At 33.6% G+C, this 19,719-nt stretch overlaps 1 protein-coding gene across 3 annotated transcripts in view; it reads left to right on the top strand.

The window, feature by feature from the left end:
* Window positions 1-19,719, top strand: part of LOC106142506 (uncharacterized) — a 162,000-nt gene that overhangs the window by 105,332 nt on the left and 36,949 nt on the right. For 2 of the 3 annotated variants that reach the window (XM_013344289.2, XM_060946768.1), the window contains exon 4: window positions 16,256-16,506. In XM_013344289.2, the coding sequence (XP_013199743.1) occupies window positions 16,462-16,506 (45 nt within the window). In that variant the 5' untranslated portion in view covers window positions 16,256-16,461. Of the gene's footprint in view, window positions 1-16,041; window positions 16,154-16,255; window positions 16,507-19,719 lie in introns of those variants that run through there. The other variant, XM_013344288.2, reaches the window with a different exon arrangement.

Raw genomic sequence — 19,719 nt, 5'->3', positions numbered from 1 at the left:
TCTTTCATTACCACTGCAACGCAGCGAGACAGCGTAAGCTTAGAAAATATAGAGACTCCAGAAGTTTCATAATTTTCTAAAGTATCGTTCGAATTCAAAAAATATTCGCTTAGTCTAAATTTCTGTTTTCATTTGCTTAATTTTTTTCATTAATGTGTGTAACGTAGTTTGCCCTACCAACATGTGACATCACGATATTTAATGTTTATAATCATGTACTATTATAAAACATTCCCTTGGTGCTAATAAAAAATAATGCAAAATATGATGAGCTGGCAGCCTCTTACTGTTTATATCTCAATTACATCATTAAGCCATACAACTGAACGTATTCTTACAGTCTTCTCGAGATTGTTGGCTGTATGATGATTAGGATAGAAATTGGATGAAAAAATCGCAATTTAATAATGGCGTTCGGCCATTATTAAATTGCGATTTTTTAATCAATTCTACAACTTTGTACTATCTTTATTTCAAAGCAAGCTTGAAGCAAAAATAAGAGAAATATTTTCAGATCTCGCCACGTGGACGCTAAACTGCGTTATTTTGAGGGTAAGCGGTTTAACTCAGGACAAAGTTGACAGGTGAAAAGTCCGCCCGTAGCTATCGGACCTATCTTGAGTATCGATTCGGGGAAACTAGTAAATGGACGTGGTTAGGTTGACAGCTAGCTTTTCGTGGTAGGGGTTTATTTTCTATTTAAGAATTTGAAAATTTAATTTTTAAAAGTACTTACTAAGTTACTATTTACAGGTTTTAAAATTAGGAAGATTTGTGCAATTTTGACGATAGTCAAAATACTTGCTTCCTTATTTCTACTTACTCGTTGTAGATAATGTTTTTTTATCACTTGCTTACTGAACATTTTTATCATAATTAAAAAAAAAAGTTATTTTTTCCAATGTTTTAATAACTACATTTTTAATATAGTTTTATAACTTTTGTTCATAGGTAGAAGTATGTCCGCATCTCAGTAGCTTATAATCAGAATATTACACCTCAACGTATAAAATTACATACTAGTGTGAACTTTGAACCCTAACATGAAATGCTGTTATATCATCCTCTTAGGCAGTATTTACACTGGTATGTAGGGAAGCAATCTTACCTTTTAGTTCATATAAGACTATGCTTTTAGCGAAGAACATTTTACGGGTAATGTGCTGTTCGATGTTACACAACACTAAGTGAAGTTTGAAGTAATCACAGGAACTTTTGTTTTGTTCTTGTTATTTTGTTTGTCCATTAACTCAGTACAATAAGGGCCAACTGTTGAGTGTCACCCACTTGTTTAGATACCTTATTATTTTTATTATTTTCTGTTTATTTTAAAATGTATAATATGGTACTGTCTTATTGACTGACATACTACTCTGTCAAGAAAGTAGCAGGAAAAGATCAATAATACACAAACTGTTTGTTATTCATCCAAATTTATTTTATCACCTTCAAAATATGCTCCTTTAGAAACGATACACTTACGCCAACGAATAATCCAATCATCAAAACATTTTTTAAACGCTGTTTCCGGAATTGAGGTCAGTTCTCGCCGCGAATTCTCTTTTATGTCTTCTACCGATTGAAAACGGGTGCCACGAAGTGGTAATTTGAGTTTAGGAAAAAGAAAAAAGTCGGCTGGAGCCATATCTGGTGAATATGGTGGTTGCTCGATGGTATTTGTTGAGTGTTTGGTTAAAAATTCGTTCACAATGATGGCCTTGTGCGAAGGTGCATTATCATGGTGCAAAATCCAAGAATTTTCTTTCCACAAATCTGGCCTTTTTCGTCGGATTTGCTCTCTTAAACGCCGCATAACACTCAAATAATATTCCTTATTTACCGTTTGACCTTCCGGCAAGAATTCCGAGTGCACAACACCGCGATAGTCAAAGAAAACAGTCAACATGACTTTGACTTTTGAACGACTTTGGCGTGGTTTTTTCGGTTTCGGTTCAGTTGGAAGGCGCCACTCCGAAGCTTGTTGACTAGTTTGCATGTCAAACTCGTAAACCCACGTCTCGTCACCAGTAACAATGCGTTTCATGAATGTTGGGTCGGAATTGACTCGTTCTAGCATGTCCTCAGCGACTCTCATGCGATTGAGTTTTTGAAAAAAATTCAGGTCTTTTGGGACTAGCCGAGCGGCAACATGTTTCATACCCAAATTATTAGTTAAAATGGTACGGATCGACTCGTGAGATACAGAAAATTCGGTGGCTATCTCTCTCAAAGTTGAATGAGGATTTTCAGTCACTATTTCCTTCACTTTTGCGATGTTAACTTCAGTTGCAGACGTTGATGGCCTACCAGAGCGAGGCAAATCTTCCATCACATCTCGACCGCTTTTGAACGCTTTGTACCACTCATAAGCACGAGTTTTTGATAAAGTCGATTCACCGTAAGCCTTCTGTAACATTTTCAGTGACTCCGAACACGATATTCCATTGGCAATGCAAAATTTAAGACAAACTCTTTGTTCGATGTTTTTATCCATTATGAAATTAGCAATACACACTAGATATGATATAACTAAAAATAGCACTGTATTTAATGTAAACAACAGATGCAACTCAAACTCCGCGCCAAAATGGAAAACAGTTGTGCCAATCTAACAACAACAAAAAAAACAAAAATTTGAATTTGGAACCATAAATAAATAATCCATTCCCGATACTTTTCTGACTGAATGTATTAACCACTCCACAAAGCAGCCTCCTATTGTAGTAGTGTTTTAACATAAATATTGCACAGCAAACTTCTAGACTCAGTGGTTCGGTCACTGCGTCTAAACTGGGGAAGTTCAGATTGTAGTTTCCTTTCTTATGTAGTCTAGGGGTGCACTAAAAGAAGATTTCCCGAAATTCCTGCAAAAGCCAATACTGACAGGATTTTTAGTTTTACGCGGTTATACTTATCAATACATATTTAACTCTTCCGTTAGTGTGTGACTGATGGAGAACGCACAGCCGAAGCTTTAAAGCGTAGAAAGTCGAAATTTGGTACAAAGGTTCCTTAGTAGAGGAGCAATAAGAGACGATTTCCCAAAAATTCCCACGGAAACAAGAATTGATGGGATTTTTCGCTTTACGCTAGCGCAGTCGCGGGCTTCCTCTAGTACACTTATGTAGTTGACGACGATAAAATAAGTCTTAATACCAAAATTTATTAGACACCCAATTGTAATCAATCAATTACGATTAGTTATAGAATGCAATTCGTGTCAGAGCGGCCATTTCCTCTTCATTAGGACTGAATTAGCTGTCACATCAATATTGCTGCCTAATCAACTTGTTTATAGCTTTGTTCTGTATTGCCCATAGGCCCTATAACCGCTTTCCATCAGGTATTTACATTTAGTTCATAAAAATATTTTGTATTACAGTAATTAGCAGGTTAAAATTAGCTTAGGTCAAGTCAAGTAAGTATACGTTCGTTTTGGCCTTCCTCTTCCAACGTAAGTGTAAAGCCAGCCAATTAATTATAATAAATGTATAAACATAAGTATCATTTAATAATTATTGTTATAATTTAAATAAATATTTAACGGACAATTGGTCTACAAAATTTAAAAATTCTTTTATTTCTGTGCGCCATATTTTGGTTATTTTATAAGAAACTTATCTGTTATAGTGTTCTTATAGAGCAAGAGCCCGTGAACGCCAGACATACCTTATTTTGTAAAAGCTGAAAGTTTCTGTAAATATGCCTCTAGTACAGGTAGGAACGATCCCCACCTATGATACTCAGGCAGTGGTTGCTTTGGCAGGTAGCAGGTAGTAAAGGTATACTTTTTTCAACCTGAAATTCATTAATTTGTAAAGCTCAATTTTTTGATATTTTATCCGTAATAATACACAAACTCGCGTTACTCATTGCCAGACACCTACTATGGTTGCAACCCCTTGCCAGACACCCCTAAACTATAATATTTTGTAACTCTACTTACATCATTTTGTAAAATCTGAATTTAATACATATTTTTCGGGGAATTATTCAAACAACGTTTCTGTAGTAGCCAGACATTTTTGAAGGTTCTATTATCCTGCCAGACGCATTGGAGTGAGCAAAAGATGCAAGAGTGCGGAGTATATGTAGTAACTGGAGCGAGTGGAACAGAGTGGGTATCGTTCAGCGGACGGTTATACACGCATAGTAAACGTTGCAATATTAATTTGTGCTCGTTGTAAAATAAATTTGATCCAGTTTTAATAAAGTGCTATCATGAGTGACGAAAAAGAAGACGGAGTTTGCTTTGTCTGTAAAAAAAGTAGTGAAGATCTTATAATATTTTACGAGGAGGCTTTAAATAAATATCAGACTATTTTAAAATTACGAAAAATACATAACCTCAAATATAAAGAGATTATTTTATAAAATGAACTTCATATAACTTAAAAATAATATGAATTAATTGTTTCGTTTTTTCACAGTATTAATATTTTGTTATACAGGGTGACATTTAAAACAACTGCATCCTTTTAAACATACACTACACCCATGTTTCTGAGCTGTTTGAGCCTATTTTTAACTCGCTCCAGTTACTACATATACTCCGCACTCTTGCATCTTTTGCTCACTCCAATGCGTCTGGCAGGATAATAGAACCTTCAAAAATGTCTGGCTACTACAGAAACGTTGTTTGAATAATTCCCCGAAAAATATGTATTAAATTCAGATTTTACAAAATGACGTAAGTAGAGTTACAAAATATTATAGTTTAGGGGTGTCTGGCAAGGGGTTGCAACCATAGTAGGTGTCTGGCAATGAGTAACGCGAGTTTGTGTATTATTACGGATAAAATATCAAAAAACTGAGCTTTACAAATTAATGAATTTCAGGTTGAAAAAAGTATACCTTTATTACCTGCTACCTGCCAAAGCAACCACTGCCTGAGTATCATAGGTGGGGATCGTTCCTACCTGTACTAGAGGCATATTTACAGAAACTTTCAGCTTTTACAAAATAAGGTATGTCTGGCGTTCACGGGCTCTTGGACTATTAGCAAAGAGTCTTACGATGACTTTAATACCATTTTAGGTGTATGTGTAGTGAAAACACTTCGTTTTGCTTTACGTTTGAGATATTTTTTTATTATTGCTTCAAAGATAAGTTTTCAGAAGAGAAGAAATACTGAACGAATTATCTAATGATACATGAACATCAGAAAGTAAGAATTACAGCTACATTTCGGAAAAAGATAAATACTTCCGAAAACCCATGAATCAAGGAAAATCAAGGGTATAAAACTGGTTAATTACGCGAGAAACTTGCTTTGAGCCCGCAAAAACTTCGGTGGCCAGTCGGCTATCATTGTGGAAAACATTTTTCCTCATTAAGAGCCCTTCCGACCCATAATAACATCTAATGAACGATACATAAACAGAAAAAAGAATTAGGAGAAAAATATTTGAGCAATTTGTCGCCTGAAACAAGCTTTTTTCATTGCGAAATCAACTTGTATTGATGGCTGTATAATCGAGGAAAACAAAATTCCAAAATTAAATTACTTTGGTATAAAATAATTCGAATTTTAAATTGCCGAATTATTGATGTAAACATTTTGGTGTTTTATGTCGATGGAATTACTAAGTTTCCGTACCTAATTTTATCCATTAAGTGAATAAATACTGGACCTTTAAGGATTGCGAAAAAAAATTTAGTTTTTATTATAGCATTTTATATAGCAGTAGCTTTTGCATAAGTATAATTTTGCATCATTAATCAAAGTGGTACAAGTATTTGAGACGTTAAATGAAGCGTAAAATAATTTTATTATGCATCTTCTTTTTATTGCGTTATTGACTAATTCAATCGCTCACCTAGGTCGTAAGTATTTTTCGATGTAATTTTTATTATTGCAGTTTTAATTAAATAGACACATCAATAGAACTATAAAACCATTTTTATTGTGATACTCCTAATAGGGAAAATTCCACCACGCAAAGTATACTAAAAACCAATAAAAACGCAATCACTTGATGACAACACGTAACCGACCAATTTGAGAAGGGCTGTAAGCCGAACAAATAATATAACGATTGTATAAAGGCTAGCTGTTAATTCAGTGAATTCGCTTTGGATCCTTAAAAAGAAATTAAAAGATTGACTTTTTGTTAAAGTTGTTTTTTTTTTTAATTTTCGCATTTATGAGCGAGCTAGCGAGAGACAGACACATTTTATCTAAAAAATCTTTTAATTTTACAATTACTCTTTTGTGAATTAAGTATATAAGTTTGATTGCAAACCGATACTTTAACGGTATGTGATAATATGGTGGGAAAATCTGTTCTTTCAAGCAACTGGATGTGTTACCATGATGCCGTACGGGTAAGGTTCTCCTGCAAATATTGCGGAGATCAGACAGGAGCCGCTTTCTTTAAAATCCTGAGACCTAATCAGGGATCATGACCTATGGCACACCTCGTACTTATCTCCAGAGAAGTTACCTCGCAATGGTAGTATAAATAAAGCCAGGAGTAAGTAAAATTCCAAAAAAAGACACAATTTTTATTTTTCCAAAAAAGCTTTAATATTTAACCTTCCTTTTTTCCCTGTGTAACAAGCCAGTAGACCCATTGGGAGTTGTATTTATCAGGCAGTTAAATGCCACGTTTATATCCATTAAAGGCACTTCCGACACGCGACGGGTAATCATATTCGGAGCAGGCGCGCTCAGACCGCCGCATAAATCATGAGAGGATATCCAGGGGCAAAAAACAACGTGGCCGGCCTACGGACTTACCCTTAACCGCTGTTTATTGTTGGTTTTACATTCACTTTATTGCTCATATCTGATGTTGGCCCTGGCCGAAAGATTAGGGTTAGCTAAACAGTGCCGTGTTTCCGGTCAATTTCTTTCGATAATAATAACACGTCTAATGAGAATGAACCTTTATTTAAAAACGTCGTTGTACTTTATTTTTCGAGGAATTGTTATTTTTGAAAAAGGTATTAATAAAAAGATCTGTGAATAATGAAGAAACCTTCTTTTCAAACGTAGGTGTTGTTCGATGCCTCTACTGTTAAATTTGTATTATTTTTCGTAGAATTGATAATCGATTTTCGATTCATGGAAAGTAACTAACGTTTGTATAACCAATGAAAGAAATCACAATAAAGTCATTTTCAGTTGTTCAGTTGTCGATAGGAAGTTTTATTAATAGGACAAAAAAGGCTCTCTGTACTTCTCTTGAAGTTTTATTATAATGGTTGCCCAGAGTTAGTTTGCTAAAGGTACAGGAGGATATTCTCACCGTAAATTTATGTACATATGTATATGTCCTGCATTAGATAAATGATAAAGTGAGCAAGCAGCTATCTCAGCTATATATGTTAGCCTTAGGTGTGTTAATTGCTTACAGGATTTAGAATGTTACCTACAATTTCAGTGAAATTAACATAATTGAGTAATTCAAAGTAACAAATATAATTCATGGTTTGATATGTTTTTAGCAGAATACGATGGTGAAGTTAGTCATCATAGTCGCTTTAATCTAATCAGTCACCTTCATTCAACCTTAACTTAATTAAACCTTATTTGTTTTAAACGCAGAAGCTATTTAACATTTGCTTTGTTAGTTTTTGTGTGTCTTTCATTCTCATACGATTTTAATTTAATCTTTTTTTCTTCTTGCTCATGAGCAATCAATTTTATTTCATCAAAAATGAATTTAAAAAAAAAGCTTTTTGACCGCCTATCCACGCCGAAAGTAATACGCTACAATAATAAATACTTCATAAATAATTGAAATTGGAAAATAAATATTTTGGAACATCAAACATGGTTATTTGGAATACGTTATATCATGTTTTTTGCCCGGCGATGCGTGCACGATGCCTATAATAAACATTCGTTACCGAGCCCAAGAGACACGTACACACAAATATACATAAAAACCATGTTATTATTTGACGAACCCTCGTACATTGACGTTAATTTTTACGCCATTCTAAAGTGTAATTACCTATTGCACAAAATATTTTCTTTGAGATATTAACTCGGTCGTGGATAATGAAAATAATTGAAGTACAATAACAAAATGTCTCTAACGACCAGAGAAAAGAGGCTTTTTTCATAATCGCACATTCCACTTGGCTAAGTTCAGACGTCTTAAATAATTAGGTAACGAACGCAGACGAGTGAAATAGCATTCAACATAATTATACACTACACTGGACAGTCCAATGTCATCGTAGTATCTTGTTGGCATACACATTTTGCTATAAGCTTATTGTAGTTACTTATTATAACATTTTCTATTACAAAATAACAAAAATGAGTGGGCATAGTTTACCGAATTAAGTCACAGTATGCTCTAAGTTTGCGTCGTAGGTCCGATAAATACAAATACAAACAATTAATGAACGCTTCACAACAGGTACGATTTATGGAAATAATTACAAATATTTGCGTCGGAAATCCAATCCTCTTTTAGAATTTTAGAGGTGACAGAACTTTGGAATTGCAAATTTTTCCTCATTGTTCGCTATTACCAAACTGAAAGCTGGTTGACAAAGCAAATATACAAGACGAGTATGAATTTATCATTAAAAGGAATGAATTCAATTTAGCGACCTCCTGGCTCGAGGTTAGGTCAAGAGTACCCTAAACCGACGAGCTTGCATGAAGAGAGTAATAATTGTGGATGAACCAAAAGAATAGTACCGTGGCAATTGAAAAGATTTGCCTACTCTTCCGGGAAAGAGGTTTTATCTGAATGTATGTAAAAGTTTGAAGTAATAGCTTTCAAAGAATTCGCAAGAATCAAACAAGTAGTGTCAATACGTTCTGTAAATTATGATTAAATATTTGGGTGTGGACGGACATTTGGCTTGAGGCGATGAAATTGGCGGTATCACCCGGCACCATCACATCGATACATCGTCAAAGCTATTCGATATAACGTCATGGATATCGTCACCGTCCGCTTGTTCGCAATTGGATTATCTCAGTGGACCACCGTTAATGTGCTTTAAACAGTTTTGTGTACACCGTCCCCGAGAGGGAATACAGGATTTATTATTACTGACTATTCTGTTATATTATTCTATTAAGTATAGTAATGTCCTTAAACTGATTTATAAACGTTGGTTAATTTTGTACATGACTATAAAATATGTTTGTAGTTAGATCAATTTATTCCCCAATTCATTTCAAACAAAATACTTCGTAAATCAAAGGTATACTTATTTAAATGTTCTTATAAATCTGTTTATGTAGACTTATGGTTAAATAAGCAGTCTAATCTGAAATCGCAACAAAGTTGTATTTTCTCTACCATGCGTATGTGAAATAAATTCGTATTTTGATAACTTTAACAATACACACGCGTGCGTCGGTAGCAGCTATTGACCTGAAATTGGCAAGTTGTCAATTTTTCCGCACGTCATAAAACTTAGCAGGAACATCAAGCCACCTTAAGAAAACAGGCCGTGTCAGAAGGGGAATTTCTCTTATGTTTCCCGAACGCTAACAAGGACCCTTACATGACCGGAATATTTTTGTCACCAATTTCCTAAAGCGAAAGGCTTAATACTCAGTAAAAGTTACTTAGACTTTACCTGAGTTCTTTGGGCCCTGTCAAGATAAAGTATATTTTATGGAGGCTGCCTGCCTTTGTATTTTATGAAGATAGGGTGTTGAATGGCGTTTTCATTTTGTTATTTTGTACAGTGGTAAAAGATTTTTACCCTGCTATAAGTCTTAGGCTATAGGAAAATGTTAAAATAGTTATTATGACGATGAATATAAAATCTCTGTATGTATGTACGTATAAAATATATAATTATAGATATTAGGTTTAAATAAAATAACTTAAAGGTAGACGTTTTACGTAAAACATGATTATGACATTTTAAGTTGATGGAACACAATATAATATGAACCCACTAAAACAACGAACGTGATACATTTTTAATTATAACATAATCAAGTTTTATTGCATTATTTATAAATCGTTAATGTTAAAGTCACGTTGCTATATGAATTTCGGCGAAGAAACACCTATCATATTCCACCAAATTGGAGAAACTTGAATCCATTGACGTCGATACAGGCAAGATACTCGAGATCCTTCGGCGGGAAGGCCTCTGCCTATATATCACTTAAAACGACAGAGCATAAATCTATAGGGGGTGTCTACTCGTTATTTGTAGTCGCCACGTGAAACGTGGTTTCGGGTGAATATTAACGATATCGGCAATTTTCCGGGAGCTTAGTCGCGTCGCAATTTTTCGCCAATTGAGCAATCGCATCGGGGCGAGCGGTATTAACTGTAGCGTCGTAAAAAAACGTTTATGTGTTGACGCCTCGCGCAGACTACACTATTTACTAAATATACACAGTAAAGTGTTTTGGCTTGCGTTGTGCAAACGAATCAGTATTATTTGTATTGTTTAGTAGGATTTGATTCGTGGTTTAGTTAGTTTAATTAGTATACCTTATGGATTACTATTTCTCTCATTCGTAGAATAAGCTTGGGATTGTTGTTTTAGGTAGGTGACTTCCTATTTTCTTTGGGCTAGCAAACTGCCACTATTTTTACCTAAATTCCATCTCTGAATGTGGTGTACTGAAATCATCATGAAAACCCGTTCACTGAATTCACTAACTAGAATGTTGCAAAAAAATCTAGGTACAATTGTACATAGAGATGGGATATTAGTGTTTTATTCTTCATATAGATGTTAATTTAATGAGAGAGATAAGTTAATTATTATATTCCTTTTGTTTGTAATGTCGTTTCTGTCGTGAGCTTATTATCATAATCGCATTAACTCTAGTTCATGATAACGCGGCGTCACGCTTAGATCCTGAATTCCCAATACAGGATTAAAGCAACAACTCAGTATGTGAAGAATATTAACATAATATAGTTTGCAAAATATATTTTTATTTCAAAGCAAGATCCAGGTGTTTGTAAGAAAGAAAACTTTACTAACTTAAATATAAATTACCTTTTACTTTTTAAAATACTGAGATTATTGTACCTCGCCTTGGCGGACTCTGTTATAGGCTATGGCCTAAGTAGTTATGGAAGGACATATTCAACATACATTGATTCCATTTATAATTTACAATTAAAAATGTAAAAATTCCAAATATTATATTAAAAAAACTAAATAAGGATGATAAGGAGTTTTTTAAATATTGCAATGTAATGAGCGTATATAATAAAATTAAGTACTTAACTTTAACTGAATCATGTCAAAAAAATTGTGTAGAAGAAAAAAAAAACGACCTACCCACCTAAGGACAGTTTTTTATAGGAATAAATATAATTTTCCAAAATATAATAACTTTATGGAACTAGAGTACCTACCAACATACATGGTACCTAATTGTTTGAATGAACTTTCTTCAGAACTTCAGGAGTTGTTTACTAAAGATTTAAAAAGTTTAAATTACAGTTTCAAAAATATCTATTTGTAAATGTTACAGCGACTCACCGAACATAGGTTTGCAAGGTTTGGTAGCTATATTTTGTATGTGTTGTAAGAATACTGAATAAATGATTTAAAAAAAATCGACTGGTAAAAGAATCGGAGCCAAATTCATAATGGCACCATCAGCAGGGAAATATAATATAAAAAAATTAAATGTTTCGGTCTTTAATAAACTCAAAGGAAAACGTTATCTAAGTACACGTGTAAGTTGTATATTTACGACTTTAAGCTCACCTCTTAAAAACTAGTCTTCAACTGTTTCAAACTAGCTAAGTAAGATTAAACGGTTCTGCTTGCAGAGAGCAAAAGTACGTAACGTTTAAAGCGAAAGATGCTTTATTTCTTTCAATTTTATATTTAAAGAGGAAATTGTAAAGGCAGTTTGGGGTGGGTGGACAATGTTATGCTTTGTTGTCATAGCAATAAAAGCTTTGTAGATTCTACGGAGATTACATAAGTAAACCCTACAATAGAACCCTCTTTTTCCATTCACTGAGAATTTGTGCAAAAGTGGGGACGATTTATAATTTCAAAATAAAATCGCGATAAATCGTATCATCATTTTCATTTTTATCATACAATGATAAATGGCTTCTCGTTTAGAATTTTTAACGATTGAACTCGTCAACACTTCCGATAGAACTACTAAAATACAGGAAGTGAAAAGTCAAAATTTCAACTTTCTCTAGAAATCGCGCTCTGTACGTAGAGCGCTAGTGGGCTATGTTGAAAACTATACCTTCACCTCTAGTGAAAACAGACAATTAAAATCTATATTTAAATAAAACGTTTTTTCATTTGTAAAAATGTTCTGTCACTTATTTGCTGGACACTGTACCACATACATTTCGTAGTCATTACATATCATTGTGGTTTTTTCGCTTTGCACATAGCCCACTGTACACATACTTGGTGGAAGCTGTCAGTTGCACGCAATGCAATGTAAGTATATGAAAATGAAATAGCATTTTGTAACCCTTAGGAAAATGTGGATTTATTTCTTTTTTAAAACATTGAAGACAGTTTGTTTTTGCATTTAATTTTATTCACGTTTAATTTAGATACCTACTGTTATTTATAATCTTAAAAGCTTTAACTGGCATAGTTGTCCAACTATCGCCTCTTAACCAAAGGGTCCCGGGTTTGATCCCCAGTCAGGGCATGATATGAAAAACCTTTTTCTAATTTGGCTGGGTCTTAAATGTTTGTCTATTTAAGTTTTAAATTAATAAAGTGCCGCTGAGTTAGTATTACATAACACAGTTGAGATAAGTCTGCCGTTTACATATTTTTTTTAATCGACTGTTTTGTAATTTGTTATATTTTATGTGTAATAAAGAGTTGTTGTAACAAACAAATAAGTCTCGAACTTTCTTTGTGCCGTCCCGTATATTTATTTATATTTGCTCCTGTCTTGAATTCCTCAGTGTCGTTTAAACTAGATATCTGTCGTGTTGTATCATCAAAAAGCTTTTGTCCTTTAGTCATCCCACGACGATGACATTTGCATTTGCAAAGTTGTAAATTATTATAGAAATTATATTTTAATTTCATCTAAATAGATTTAGATTATCTTAATAGATTATTCATATTATATTATCGGAAAACAAAGGCATTAAATATAATTTCTATAATAATGTACAACTTTGCAACCCTAATCACGGTCATATGCAATTTCCAACTATACAGAGTGCTTTCACAATAATTACAACGCCAAGACTGAAACTGATAATTGAGAATGATTGAATGCTAGTGATGTCACTGCGGCGGGAACGGGTTCACCTCACTATGTTGTATTTCCCAGGAGTGATTGGGAATCTCATTATTAGTAAGTCCACATCTAGCCGTGACAGGAGAATGATTTCATACATAACATACTCTCGTATTGGGCGATATTTAAATTTTTCCGAGACACAGTAAGCCACATAAACTTGGGATTCAGCTTTTAAGCGATGGGTTAGCTACCTGTCAATATTGAGATCAAAGTTGAATATGGTCTTAAGGCTTTTCGGGTCTGTTAACTCTGACTATCCTGTAATATATATATATGTATGTATGTGTTCTTATGATCTGTGTATATACACAGATCATAAGAATGTTAGTAGTATTATTATATATAATTTCTGGATATTTTTGAAATAATAAGAAATACAATGCTTGAACATGCTTCATCGCGTGCTGATTTTACATTCTGCTAAAGTATAACTCGTCGAGTTTTCAATGCTTATTCGATTTATCCAGTATTGCAGTAAACCCATTGACCTCTATTATGTGCTCTGGAGTTCATGTTTCCGATTTTAAAATAACTTCAAAGAGATTGTCACCATTTTGACGCTGAAATCGGCGAGAATGTTCGAAGAACTACTTGACAGCGAATTTAAGGAAATCACATATTTTCCATTTTTACAGAGCAAAAATTCATCAAATTTAGTTTTTTTTTACAAAGACAAGACCGTGTGCGTCAAATGTTTTTTTATGACCTTAGACGCTCAGGGGAGCGCTTCAAAGAGGGCCAGAAATTTCTGTCATTTGTATAGAATTTTTGGTCCAGCGCACTTGTATTATTCACGTCAGTGAATAGACAAGAATATGAATATTCAGCTCCAATGCAGTATTCGCGATAACAAGGTTCGTCAGCAGAATGGCGCGGTCGGCTGATGCAGTGTGGGCCCTCCATACGGTGCAGACGTTTGACTTGGCATTTATGTGAGAGACTGTTAAGAGGAATTTATATGTGAAAATTTTATGTTGAGGCCAATGAAAACTGCATAATAAATTCGTTTTATGACAAAAAAATTTTAATCTTATACTCTTATCAGTCAGCATCCATTTCTAAATAATAATTGCTAAGTAAGAATAGTATTACAATAACCTTATTAATATTATAATCTTGAAAACGTTCCTGAATTTCGATGAGAAGTGTCATGTTTCCAAATTTCTATAAGACTAATTAAAACTCTAAAACTCAAAAATTTACGTTACTTTTAAAATAAAATTGTTCAAATAAGTTTCAAATTAATTGCTTAGTATTTCATATACTGACCAAAACAGCTGTGGAACTGGCATGTTGGGACATGAATTAAGTAATTTCTTTGAAAACTCGTTCTCTATAGAATTACAAAGAATTACCAACAAAGGCACTTCTAGATTGAGAAGTCTTCTAAGTACATAAGAACTTTCCGACTTTTGTCTCGATAAGCCTAAAACTAAAACCTACACTCGGCTCTTAGATATCTCAACTGATTTCCACTTTTAAAAGAACTGTTGCTACTTACAAGGTTTCCAAGTCCCAAATCCGGATCCAACAAGTTCAATCCGGGCTAAACAAGTTCCAACTGAAATAAGCAGCCGTCGCACACTTGTTTCCTTACGCCTGAGGGATGGAAAAGAAAGAATAGTGGACAACTACGTTCATATAGGTGCATATGCAAGGCGGGACGCGGCGGCGCAAATCTCTTCTTCAAAATGAAGTTACGGATCCGCTCAGAAAATTGTGTTTTATATTTTTCCTCGGCATGTGACGCATGAAAAAAGTTCCGAGATAGTTTCCTTTTTGTACGGACGCGGACGGCGGGAGGTTCCGCTAAATCTGAGAATAAAATATCTTTCTTTCACTGTCGCGACCATCTGCCGAGTCGCGAAGAGGTTATGAAATTGCTTTTTCGAGATCATTATGCATATTAAGGTGATTTTAGGCGTACGCTAATAACGAATTTATGTTTCATAAGTAAAACAGCTTCAAATAAATCACACTTTATTATCATATTTTGAATACCTACATAAAACATATTGATGGGCTATGCATATATAAATATTACATCGGCCAAGTGCATTATACTTATTGCGTAATTATGCAAAATGCAGCATCTCTAGGCACGGCTTGTTAGCGTCATTTGAATAAGAATCATATAATTTAGAAAGTAAAAGCGACCATTTTTGAAGTTGCTGCAGGCAAGTTATTTGTCAAAGGCCCTGAGTTGGAAGATGGTGGGCGGCTTCGAAAATGAAAGTGCGCAAATGTATTCCAGCCTATTATTACGTTGCATTGTATTCACATTATCTGGGTGTAGGCAACACCTGCCACGCAAACTGTAGGCATGTCTATATTTATTTATTGCTTCTGCGACATTGAAGTATTTCGTAACATGCTGCATAATGTGTTTTGTCACGAACTTGGTAGACTCTCTACCCTGAACTCGATTATATCTATGAATCACCAGATTAGGTATCATTTTAGTATTAGATGCACGCTTTTAAACTGTTTGAAGATTGACTCATTAAAGAAAGAAATCTGTTAATATGAAAATCAGGTATGAGAACTGTATGCGAAGAAATTGACGGCCTCAAATTTAAAACCAGTAATCTTTCCTGTAAATTAGTTTACCGCTACGCCATTATTTACCCAGGAATTCGTGTAAACAAAATATTTCTCAACTGGTTATCTGCTGGACGAGCAGGTAAAGGTCACTATTATTGATGTCGTTGACCCAAAGTTATTTCGAAATGGCCATACAAATTCAAGCTAACGAAAACAAGTATAGGTATCTGGGTAACAGTAAGCACACAGCACTTTAGTCAACGACCATAGTGATCCTACTACTCCAACAGACGTGTTTCTTCATCGACGCGTAAGATATTCCGCGGTAGGCTATGATTCGAACGGCACGCTTCGTTCGGAACGCACGCTTCAAACTACGATTTTTAACAGGTGTTCACTTAAAAGCCTTTGAAAAAAAAAATATTTCGCTTTCCGAAACCACTCTCATTTTTTAAAACATAAGACACTAATATTTGTTTTCTTTTGTTTCAGATGTCTTCGAAAGTGAGTTTGTGTGCTTAAGCGATTTGTAAATCGAATAAGAGCAAAGAGCGACGGTAAAGTGTTGTACTGAAATGTGAATTTTGTGTCAAAGTGATAAAACCGAACTTCGTTTGTGTGTTAATATTGTTTATATCCCGATGAAGTTTCACGTGTAACTTGACGCTTATTGCAATTGATTTTGGAAAAATCTCGCTATGGAGACCGAGGAGCTCACGAAACTTGTCGACGGTATATATAAGGTAAGAGATTTGTTTTCCAAAAATAATTTCGTTTCTTACAAACTGGTAATTTTATCTTGCGATTGTTTGAAGTGATCAATCAAAGTTGAAAAGCCGAATGTCTAAACTTTTTGGGTTTTTATTGAGAGAAGTTCTGTGAAGTGAGTAATGAATTAGTCAACTTTTAGTTTGGTGTTTACGTTGTTCTATTTCGATTTCTATTATTATAATTAATTATTAGATATTTCAATGTTTAAAAAAATCGTTAAAAACATGTCAATGTAACAATATTGAAAGTGATAAGTCGACTCAAATTAGGTTGTATTTCTTACAACGTACCTAGTCGCAAAAATAACACCGCTTCCTAATTGATAAGTTATAGCGTTTTATTCAAATTAAATTGAAAAAGGAGTTTCGTCAACATTATTTTTATGGAATAGCATAATTGCAACACGGTATAATGATAGTTACAAAGATATGCAACTTTAATATTGCTTAAAAGTCTTTTATCAGTAGAGTTATAAAACCTACAACTTAATTCGATATGAATTTAACTAGCTAGCTTTTGCCTTAGAATCCGGTTTTGCCCTTATGAGAACTTTCATATACTCCTTTTGAGCAGAAGTCATCGTATCTTTCCTAAAAAAATCCATTAAAATCTGTTCATTACGTTTCCTTTTTAAAGATACGTATAGTATGATCTTAGGAGCAAAGCTTTTGTGCAAATTGGAAATAAAGACCGATTTCATTTATGCTGAAGTCGATTTAGCTTAATTGAAATTTGTTAAAGAACCTTGTAATCTATTCAAATATTATAGTAATTATAAAAGGCTAAGTTATTGCACAAACAAGATTTACAAAAGTTCATATAAGACTAGTATTTCAAAGCTATTTATACAACTTCAAACATCCGCATTTCAAAGACTTACTAATGATATTTGTAAGTATTATTGGCATTCAATAAATTCTGTTTATAAAAAAATCACGTTCACCTCTAGCGACCTTGTCGTACGTAACAATGATTAAGGATATAATCTCACTGTCATGCGAGAGCATTATTCAGGATACATACTCGTACGAGCACAGTCGTAATCCATTTATGATGCACTAAGTACGTCATTTTTTTTTTAGATTATAAGTCACCAGTAGGCCAGTCATAATAAATCACTTACCTCTTTGAACAGATTTAAGCGTAATGATGTAAGAACTAACTGACCTATGGATTCAATAGTTTGTTTAAAAAAGTGAAGTAACAATAACGCAAGAAACATTTTAAATTATTGCAATCAACTTTTGTGACATGAGACAACTATACAACATATAGAGCTGATAAACCTTTTACTGGTCAGATATTTAATCCATGCATTTATATTTCCACTCTTCAAAAATCATACTATTAAAATTTCAAATTTGTTGAGTCCCAGAAGAACGGAGTCTTCAATTTTTATTATATTAAAGCCTATCGAATACAAAACCATTATCTATTGCAGATGTATCTACCCAAAATAAGGGGGAGTACACACAAGGTGAAATTCCGGGCTTAATACACCTGCCTCTTAAATGTGAAGGTTACGCGGTCACTCGCTGCCGGAGTCGCTGGCATCCGATCAGAGTTCTCGATTTCTCTAACATTATCGAATAAATATGGATATTCGTCGCATTCCTTAAAGGGAATTTTGACTTTCTGTTTAATGTCACTTGAACAAGTTTCGGTGAAACTTGTAAATTAAATTTTTTGATGAGGATCTTAACGATAAGAAGAGAAATTGATATGTAGTAACAGAAATCTGATTTCGCCGCAATTTTATTATTTAGATAATACGTTTTTCACGAATCTGCTCATAAACTAAAAGAAAGAGATAAAAATAAAAAAGAAAATAATTTATTATGACATTTACACAACTTTAACCTGTGTACCTTTTTTCAATCATTTTTAAATTATCGAAATACACAGCTCTACCAAATTAATTTTACCCACATTCTCAGAGTTTGTTGTTTAAAGTAAAACGAACAAATTAAAAAAAATAAAATTATATTTTTTCATTACAATTATTTGTTAAATACATTTAAAATTTTGATAACACTATCAATGCGATCGTCTTACTCTTACAAGATAGTTTGAATACAGACAGAATAACTCTAATCTTCTTCTTCACCTGTCTTTCAAAGGTTGAGTGACAATGACATCATGAGAATTAAGAAGTTCGTTACTTTATATGCTTGGAGAATTTGGCCGTAAGTAATGAACGCATCGTAGATCCGGGTTCGAGTTCACAACTTCATGTATAATTTATTTGTTGTAAGAATGGCCGGTCGAATACCAACACATTAGCCGACCCGCGTGAAAAGTGGGTGTTCCCAAAAAACGACCTTCGCGTTTTGTCTACGGAAATTAGCCGTGTAATATTGATTTGAACGCATGAGATTTTGAAATATATGGATACAACGTACCAGTAGGTAGTAGTAAGTACCACTAGCTGTGGTAATTACTAGTTTAAGAAAAAAATATTTCTATATAACTATAGTTATCGTATATATTCCATTAGTTTTTTTCGGGACACCATGCTGCAATTCTTTTGGGAATAATGATATGTTCACGTAACGTGTACCTATAATAGTGCAAGTTTTTTTTAATAATTCCAGAGATCAATACAAACATACAACAAATCAATAAAATATTGCGTCAGATCTTTTTGTCTTTATAATCTATCTATCTTCAATATTTTTTCAAATCATTATATAATTATCATTTAAAGTTCTAATACCAACTTATGTTGACAATTATAATGCACAGGAAATGAATGATTGATACTTGGTTGAAACAGATCAAAACAAATTATATAAACGTATTTTAAATTAAGTTTACGTAATTTAAAGGCCATTTTTAATTAAGTTTATAATAAACCGTATTTTACATCGTGAAATTAAATGTTAAGCTGTGAGTTGATGTTAAATTTTATAAATAAAAGAGATTAATTAAGGATTCCGAACGTAAATCAGTTTAAAATATTATTATTGCTGCTTTAGAGCAGAAAAACCTTTTAGTCGTATTTATAATCCCAGTATCAGAGCGGGATCTTCATGAGGATTTATTTGCATCTTAGCGTTTCATTGCGAGCATCCCTCGGGCGATTATTGGAGAAAAGGCAGGAACAAAGTGTATCTAGTTCAAACTTATTAATAAACATTTCCTGGAGATAAGTTATTTAGATTACATGTGACGTTATATAACGT

Source organism: Amyelois transitella, chromosome 12, assembly GCF_032362555.1.
Source record: "Amyelois transitella isolate CPQ chromosome 12, ilAmyTran1.1, whole genome shotgun sequence".
Classification (NCBI taxonomy): Eukaryota; Metazoa; Arthropoda; class Insecta; order Lepidoptera; family Pyralidae; genus Amyelois; species Amyelois transitella.
This window is presented reverse-complemented; position numbering and strand designations above follow the sequence as displayed.